Source organism: Cucumis sativus, chromosome 6 (genome assembly GCF_000004075.3).
Source record: "Cucumis sativus cultivar 9930 chromosome 6, Cucumber_9930_V3, whole genome shotgun sequence".
NCBI classification, from domain to species: Eukaryota; Viridiplantae; Streptophyta; class Magnoliopsida; order Cucurbitales; family Cucurbitaceae; genus Cucumis; species Cucumis sativus.
This window is the reverse complement of record NC_026660.2, coordinates 26,253,078-26,262,715: the sequence shown is the minus strand read 5'-3', so window position 1 is coordinate 26,262,715 and position 9,638 is coordinate 26,253,078. Positions and strand designations below refer to the sequence as shown.

The following is a 9,638-nucleotide window of genomic DNA, read 5'->3' as shown; positions in this document are numbered from 1 at the left end:
TTCCAAAACCCCCTTTTTGAAATCCCTGTGTGACCCCTTCCTTTACATGCATTCTCTTCTCCTCCAGCTACTACTCTCTCTCATTCTTATATATATATATATATTGATAAACCTAACCATTCTCATCATGTTGGGTATCACCAAACCAATCACCAACAAATTAAATTATAGCTGAAAAAACCACACAAGATTAGAGAAGAATTGATTAAGGAAGAAGAGCAACAAAGAAGAAGATAGATCATCATGGGAAGAGCTCCTTGTTGTGACAAAGCCAATGTGAAAAAAGGTCCTTGGTCGCCTGAGGAAGATGCCAAACTCAAAGCTTATATTGACCAATTTGGCACCGGCGGTAACTGGATTGCCTTGCCTCAAAAAATAGGTAACTTCCAAGTTTCATTACAATATTTATAAATACATATCAACTAAATTTCTCCTCTCTTGTTCTTACTTTAATTTTTTACCCCTCGATTTAAAATTGTTAGGTCTTAAGCGATGTGGGAAAAGTTGCCGACTTAGATGGCTCAATTATCTCCGCCCCAACATCAAACATGGAGGCTTCTCCGAGGAAGAAGATAATATCATTTGTAGCCTCTATATAAGCATAGGAAGCAGGTACTAATTTTAATTTTATTTTTTTAAAAAAACTACATCTCCTTTATTTCTTCAAGTATGTAATCTCTGAATTTTTTTTTTTTGGTTTTTGTAGATGGTCAATAATTGCAGCACAATTACCTGGAAGAACAGACAACGACATAAAAAATTACTGGAACACAAGATTAAAGAAAAAGCTTTTGGGAAAGCAGCAACAAGCTGTAGCAGCTAGAAGAATTCCTCCCCTAAAAAAGGATGATTTTGATAAGAATTTCAATAATATCATTCATCCTTCATCTTCACTCAATCTCAATAATTATGAAGCCCCATATATCCCAAATCTCAGTACAAGCACCCAAGATCATCAAGTTAGGGACTTGATTTTGAAAATGGGTGGAAAGTTTTATTATTCTGATCATCATCATCCTCCATCATTTCAATTCAACAGTCCAATGGAGAATCAAAATCCATTACTGTTTCAAAGTTCAAATTTTGGTGAGTTGAACATGGAATTTGGAGCGAGTAATGATGGAATATTCCATGGATCAGTTGATCAAAACAGTAGTGGTGGTGGTGAATTTGGAGATCCAATAATGTTGGAGAATTTTGAGAATGGGTTAGTGGAGGATTTTAATAATTATGGGATGATGCCAAGCAGTAGTACTTCTGGAGAAAGCAGTTATAGTTTGGGTGAAATCAGCTCTTTGGGTTTTAATTATTCAGATTTTGAAGCTTCCCAACATCAACATCATCATCATGTTATTGCTCCTGCTTTTGCTCATCAATCTACACATTATTCCCTTCAATGACCAAAAAGAACCAACAACTTAAGGCTACGTTACAAAAAGGGTTTGTAAATTTTTATTTGGGATCGAAATTTTTATTGGGTTTTCTAATTTTCCCCCTTAATCCAAAACTCATTCAAGTTATTATTCCCTTTGTTTTCTTGTTTTCGTTCTTTTCACCCTCTCTCAAAATGCTTCATCTCTAACTTTATATTATCTCTCTCTATTATTTATTATTTTCCCCCTAATTTGAGTTTTCTCTCTCTTCTCGAACGAATTCTAATTCTTAATTCTCATTTTCTATCTTAATTTCTTTATCTCATTCCAAATATATATACTCATGATTCTTAATTTCTTTTCCTTTAATCTTCTATTTAGTTAACTATGTTTATGGAAATTCTAAGGTCTCCGAGTGCAAGAATATAATACTAGTTCTTCCCTAACTGTCACAATGTAGCGGACATTTTTGCACGGTTACATGTGATTTTTGGTAATTGGTTTGTCTTCCCATAAAACTATTAGGTTCAAATCTAAGATATTTGTGTAGTTTCTAATGTGTCACACATACACATACACCAGTGTAAAAATGTCAGTAATTTGTTCACTCTCTAAACTTTATTACTCTATTCCTTGACTCAAAACACTGGCCTCTTAAGAGTGAAACCATAGTGTAAGAAGTTAATATGACAGCCAAATTGATGTTTTTTAACCATGGTGTTTTCGAACACCTTGAACCAAACAAGGGGTAAAATTCATAAATCCAACTCTCCAACTTAGACCAAACACACGCAATGGTGGGAAACCACGTTAGAATTTGGTGTAATTATTTAATGAAGAGTTATGAGTTGGGGTTGGGATTATGAATGAAAGGGATGGAAGTGGAAGTGTTTGTGAAATAAAAATGGAGATTATTTGGCAGTGAGTTAGTTGTTATGTAGCAATGAAAAGCATCCATAAAAATGGCTGCTTTCTCACACCAACTATCTCCATGTCTTTCTACAAACTTTTGTTTCCCACACATAAACAGCCAGCCCATGTAATTCCAACCAAAAAACGAAAGATAATTATAAACTTCAATATATATATGTATGTATATATAATATAAGAATGTGGTAGCTAGTTAGGGGATTGGTATTGTTACTAAAAGTGTCAGAGTCACATATGTTTGTGTTTGAGACAGATTATAAGGAAGAAGTAAAGGAGTCCGTCATTGGGCTCTCTCTCTCTCTTTTTTCTTTACATTATTGTTATTATAATTTATATAGTTTAGGTTTGAGAATAGATATAGACATAATACTGAACAGCGTTATTACTGTTCCTTTCTTCACAACTTGACCATCCCTTGTCTCCCATTATTATTAGTATTACACACACAACTTAACCACTTGCTTATTATCTTTACATCCTCATTGGTCCCACTCTTCTTTCACAATTTTAACATATCTCTTAATCTATCTTTCTTTTTTCTCTTCCCAAATTCTTTCATTATTCTTTAAATTCAAAGAAATTAATTTGTTTCATTCTAAACAAAAAATTAAGATATTGATAATTTAATATAAAAAAAAACCTTATTCTCATTCTTACCGGAGGATTGAGTGTTACATTAATTGAGTGAGGGGTTTTTCAATTTTGAAGTATAAAATACACATGTCGTTAACCTCTCTTGTCATTTGATTTTAAAGATAAAACCCCATTGATATTAATCAATAGAAAAAAAAAATGAGATCCGATCAAATTTTATGTTCTAAAAGATGAGTGAATTGTACCAAACGTGGAAAAGGGAATATCAAAATTAAAGACTAAATTCGTATACTCAACCAATAAACAACACATGTTACAATGAGAAGGGATGGGAATTTTTGTATTTGGGATCACAGGATCCTCCTTCTTGGCTCGATTTTATTATTTTTGGCGAAATGCCTTGTTCTTGGGCATTTATCATGATGTATAACAATCTTTTGGTCAATGAAATAATAATAATAATAAATAAATAAATTATTTAAGATTCATAGCATAAAAAAAAACATATTTTAGATCTAACAATGTGTATGCTGATAGTTATCGGAAGTTACAATAATAAAAGCTCATCGATAGCTATTTTATTTTCAATAATGATTAGAATTATGAAAATCCAGCTTCCAGTTTAATTAAATCAATTAAACTAATTAGAATAAATTCACTTATGTATACTAATGATTATCCCTTATGTAATGGACGTAAAATTTTGGTCGCACTCCCACCTATAAGTTTGATATTTAAATTGAATGTTTTACTTTAATTATAAACATATCATTTTACTTTATGCGTTGGATCAACAAAATTTTCAATGAAAGAGATATAAAGTAAGTTCAATTATTTGTACTAATCAACAAATGTATCTTCAACCTATAAAAGTTTACTTTTATGAATTGTACTTATTTTTATGTATAGTAATTCCATTTTGAAGAGAAAAACTTCAAAATTTAAAGCCTTTTAACTTTTAGTACAATCTTGCACAATTTAAAAGCAAATTAGGAGGAAAATGTTCAAAGATGGGATGATACATAATTAAATCTGTATTTTTTTACTAATTCAAATTTTTATGTTTAAGCTTAGACAATACTATATTTCCTCTTTATTTAATATTAATTTTTGTTAGACCTTGTAGTAAATGATGTGATACCTAATATATTATATTCTTATATTCTGTCTTTAGTTGTTAGGTTAGTTTTTTTTTATCGATCCATGATTTAAGCCAAAAAGTGATATAACACATGTATATATATATTTTTCAATATATGTTATGCCCTTATTCATTACAAACTTAGTTTTCAAATCTCTTAGTTGCTGATGATTTGTCTCTATTTTGCATGTAACCTAATCTTGAAAATGAAATTATGTTATTTATACAAAAAGTACATAGTCATAATTCAATGTCATACAATTATAGATGAGAGGAGACTAATAAGACTGAACTCAAATGATTAAAAAGTAGGAATCTGAGATATGGGAAATGACAAATTTGAAAATGAATCAAAAGAAGAAGTCTCAAGTTCCAACTTTTTTCTTTAATTTACTTGTACATTGTAATATATATATTTATAAAGTCAAAGGCTGATTTTTTAGGAGTTTTAAGTGCAAAGGTTAACGTGTAAGTTGGACTTTGTCTGTCAATGTGTTCCAATGCAAATTCAGCTTTTCTTCCCTCAATTATTTCACCATTTTTCACATCATTGTTTGACATTTTGAGCTGACTTATTTGAACATTAACCCCAAAATTATTACTCTTCATTATTTATTATTAATTGTTAAATCACATTAATATAGACTTATAATCATTCTAAATGGCTACCCTGGCAGTCATTTTATGACTTCAACAGTCTTCTATAATTATTTTGTTTCTGTAGTTTTTGTTACATCCTTCTCATTTTGTAGGTATGGGGTTATATAAAGTTAAATTAAAAGTTAGCCATTATTTAACTTTGAACAAGATTCGTTGAGTATTGACTTGATTTATGGGAATAATTTTGTAGGTATGGCTACATAAGATATAGGTGGATTGTATTAAAATTATTCACAGGAATAATATTGAAAGAAAAATAAAATCAAATTCAAAGCTCTATATTTGAAATAACAATAGGGTGTTGTTTATAAAAAAAATATAATTAGGATAAATTGTTTAGTGCAATTATATATTTGTAGACGACAAGCGTCCAATAATCGATTAATGTCAATCACGTGGTTGTTGAAAAGTAATGAATTCAATAATCCTCAATTATGTTCCTCTAATGAGACCAAGTTTTATTTAATTAATTATAATTATTTCAATCCAATAAAAGTTGACATCATCATTTGCAAATAATTATATTAACGGAACCCAAGATTGACTCGATCAATTAGTTAATTACCATGGAAAATTCTTCCCTTTCTAGGTTATTATTGAATTTTCCTTATGTTAATTATTTAACATCTAAAAAATGTAGTTAATTCATATTGGAGAGCTAATTTACATGGTGTGATTATTCCATTTTGTCGTAAGCACAACTAAGTAATAAAGTGTTATATTAACTCTCTAATTCTAATGACATTATTATCTAACAAAAATTGTTATCTCTTTTCATAAATGTAACTAATATAATTGAACCATGTAAATTTATACATTAGACTATTATAATTTATATTATTTTAATCAACTCCATAACGGGTCACGTAATTTATATATTTTATATTACAATTAAGGTAGAAGAAAAGATCCCTAAATCAGGAGATCTCCTCCCAGTTTTTTTGAATTATGATATAGTAATAGATGAATATGATGTTTTAAATTAAAATAAATTATAAAATGAATAATTTGAAGTATTTTATAACAATTACCATTCAACGTTAATAATATTGAAGAATAGTCAAGATGTTAGAAATGGTAAGAAATAAAAGGCAAGAAATTGTGATTTATCTATGAATAATTAATTAATAGGGGTATAATAGTGAGGGTAAAAAAAAAAAATATTTTGGTGGCCTATGAAATGTCTCAACTTAGAAAACCTCTAATTATGAAGCCAACTTATTTGATGTCTTCTTCAACATATAATATATTAAGCAAAGATAGGAATAATATTTAGTTTAGACGACAAAAATACTGAAAAAACAAATCCACATAATCTTACAAACATTCTCAACAAAAACAAGAAGGAAACAAACAACATTTCATTATTAAATAAACAAAAGTGCTTATTATAATTACTAATTGCAAAACAACAACAAATTAATTTTCCATAGAAAAAAGAAAAGAGGTTGTAATTAAATCTAATGGGAAGCAAAAATTGGTTACATGTGGCGGCTAGGATCTTATTAATTTTAAATGCACAATTCAACAATACATTTCAAATTCATACACACAATATCAACTCCTTTTTCTTATTTAATATTGATATATAATATGTGCATCCTAGGGGCTAAGTTTAGACAAAACTTAATTAATAATAGACTAAGGTTAACTTACTCATTTATTATATATATATATATATATATATTACATTCTTTATCTTTATCCTGAAAAAAAATACTATTATTGAAAAAGTTTGTTAGATAACAAAAATTGAGATGGATGAAAATTAAACAAACATGAAATTAGAGAATTAAGATGAGAATTAAAAGGAAGGATTTTATCCGGAAGAAACTTCTCAAACAATTTCCAAAGAAATGAAGCAATAATTTCAAAAGGGTGTGTCCATATACAAAGTTTTTTTTTCTTTTTCTGTTAAATAAATAAAGACATATGAGTGTGTGTAAGCAATGACATCAATATGTTAAATGGGTAGACTCAATATAATATATTCATATATATTAATTGATCATGAATAATGTTTGTGGTATTGTTTTTATAACCTTTAATTACAGTTCAAACAAGGACATTTAATTAGCAATAATCCACTATATGCAATGAAATTTCAATTCATTTGATATTAACATTACCATCCAATGTGATAGCCTTTTCAATAACACTAATATTTATCTTTTAGTTCCATATATATACTACTTATCCCTACCTATTTTATCATTTTTTTCAATTCCATATCACAAATGTATCCCTCAAATGTGAACATTCCATTTATAATAGAAGTAATAATGAGCTAAGTTAGGAGTGAGGAGATTCAAGTGAGAAAAATTAAAGTCGGGTTTGAAGACTATTATGTTTTTTGTGTTTTTATTTACATAAACTAATTTTATACACAATTGCTTCTCCTTCCAATCAAATTATTTGAAAGAAAAAAAAAAGCTTTAAAAAAATTATATTTATTTTTTAAACTTTGGACAATAATTCAATAATTGTATTAATTACTCTACCACATCAAAATAATGTTTAATTTTGAAAAATAAGGAGAACAAAATAGAATAAAAAATATCACAAATGGGGCTATTTTTTAGTTTTTAAAATTTATTTTGGTTTTGTATTGGTTAAAATTGTAAAAGGATTTTTTAACATCTAAAAGAAAAGATATTTTATTTTTACAATGAAGGGAAAAGAAACACATGTTTTCTGAAAGGGTTATTCTAATAACACACAAATAATTAGTCTCTAGAATCCAACTATCAATATAAATATATATATAAAAAAAAGTACCCTACGTATTTCTATATGCCCCCACCAACCTTTCTCGAAAAAGAAACACAAAATCCAAATAGATTGCAAACTATTTAATGAATTGAAACATAAAAATATATGGTTAAATTAATTACAAGTTAAGTATTTAGAAATGGCCTAATAGGTTCTTTAAGTTTTTTGTTTTTTATTCATTAAATTTGCCATTTTTAAAATTTAGTATCTAACAATTAACCTTGAATTTTTAGTTTTGTGTCTTTCATATCTAAAATTTCCAAGTATATATATAGTACAAAGTTTAGTTGAATATTTAAAAGCTGAGTACTTTTATGAGTAATATTATTGTTATTATTTAAGGGTTGGGAAGAAAGAAAAGAAAGAAGGCCATAAAAGGGTTGATTGAATCCAATAGAAAGCCACGACAAAAGCCCCCCGACGATCCTCCAATTCATACTCAACCTTTTTTCCCATTTTCTATTTAAATATTCTTTTATATATGTGTATTCAAATTCATCAATTCCTCCCACTCACTTTATTTTATTTGTAGATGTTGACACTCACTTACCCTAATTTTATATTTATATTATCATTCTACCCCTTGATTTATATACCTTTTTTTTAAATAAAAAAAATACATTGTTAAACTATAATAATTAACATTCTTGGTTACACCTACTAGTACTCACTTTGCCTTCTTTTTCCAAAAACTTGGCACTATCAATTTGAATTTTAAAATTTATTGTTACTTCTAATTCTCGATGTTGGAAAATAACCCATCACTTCAAGAATCAAAGCCTCCATGATTAACTTCAAAACTTGAATCTTTGAATCTGCCTTCCTTGGGCTCTAACCGAGCCCTAGAGTTGGGCTTTACAACCCCATGTACCATTTTCTTCTAGATAAAGCTGATCAGTCTGATCCAATCCTAACGGGCTTCCAAAGGCCCATAGAATCCTAATTATGGGTCTCTCTTATTTTCCAAAATTATTACAAAAAAAAAAAAAAAAAAAAACTAATTTGTGCAATGTCCTATTGGAGATATGTTCTATAACTTTTCTCGTAAATTTTTATATAGATTGCAATTGTTGTATAACATTTATCAGTTTAGAAAAATGTTAGGTGATTAAAGGAAAACTGATTGTCGGGAAATCACTTTTTCCTATTTTCATCATCACCCGACCTCAAGACCCCATGGTTGCTGTTTGGTTTTTCTATTTTTTCTTATTTTCTTGAAATTAAGTCTATAAACACTCATTCTACCTTTAGTTTGACGTTCCAAAATTATCTTATATTTTAGTTTGACTTGTCTATTATTATTTTGGTACATTTCTCGATATTACAATGTCCAGTTATTTGACAATCAGTAATTTCTAATTCTGATTAATTTTTCTTTGTTAGCATGGAGGCGCTTTACAGGTATTTTTATTTTACTTCCTTTGATGGATTTATTTTTCTTTTAGTTTTTCTTCCAACATTTTCTTTCTTTCTTACCCTTTTCACTTTTCTAAAGTAGATTATTAAATTTTATATCTTTGGAATCTTGGTAGAAGTTATTTATTTTTGCGGTATGGGTGATTTTTTTGCCCCATCTATTCTCTTGGTTCTCTTTTCTTTTTTGTTCATATATTTATTAGTTTAGGGTTTGAGTTGATACAACACTCAAAATTAAAGGATATATTTAATTATGTAACTTTTATACTCCTTTAATTTGAATTTTCTTCGGGAGAATTCTCAGAATATAAAAGGGAAAGAAGAAGAAAGGACTCTGATAATGACTTTTCAATTTTGGTTTCTTGAATAACCTTAATTGTGTGTTATCAACCACTTTCTTGAATAACCTTGATTCACTTTCTTTTTTTCTTTTTCTAATTTTTAATATATTATTAATAATAAAGATGAATAAATTGATGATTTGATCCTTATATTTGTCTAACATATTAATCAATTTATAACATTTTTAAAAAATTTGAAAAAATTTGGGTTAACTAATAATATAATATACAATTTTAGACTATCTTAGATTTTCTTATTATTAGATTTTCTTAAATTTCATTACTCCTTTCATTTCGGCTCTATTTGTAATTCATATTATGATTAAATGTGAGAGATCTGTTTAGAAATTACATAAGTAGTGCGTCTCTACTCATAGTTTGGTAATAAAGAATACGTTAGGATTTTTACAA

The 9,638-nt window shown here is 28.0% G+C and overlaps 1 protein-coding gene across 1 annotated transcript; it reads left to right on the top strand.

Moving 5' to 3' along the window:
- On the top strand, positions 1-1,624 carry LOC101203569 (transcription factor MYB36). Its single transcript, XM_011659610.2, has 3 exons — positions 1-379; positions 483-612; positions 707-1,624. The coding sequence occupies exons 1-3, from the start codon at positions 244-246 to the stop codon at positions 1,398-1,400; spliced, it is 960 nt and encodes a 319-aa protein (XP_011657912.1). The 5' UTR covers positions 1-243; the 3' UTR covers positions 1,401-1,624.
- The last annotated feature ends 8,014 nt before the right edge of the window (positions 1,625-9,638 follow it).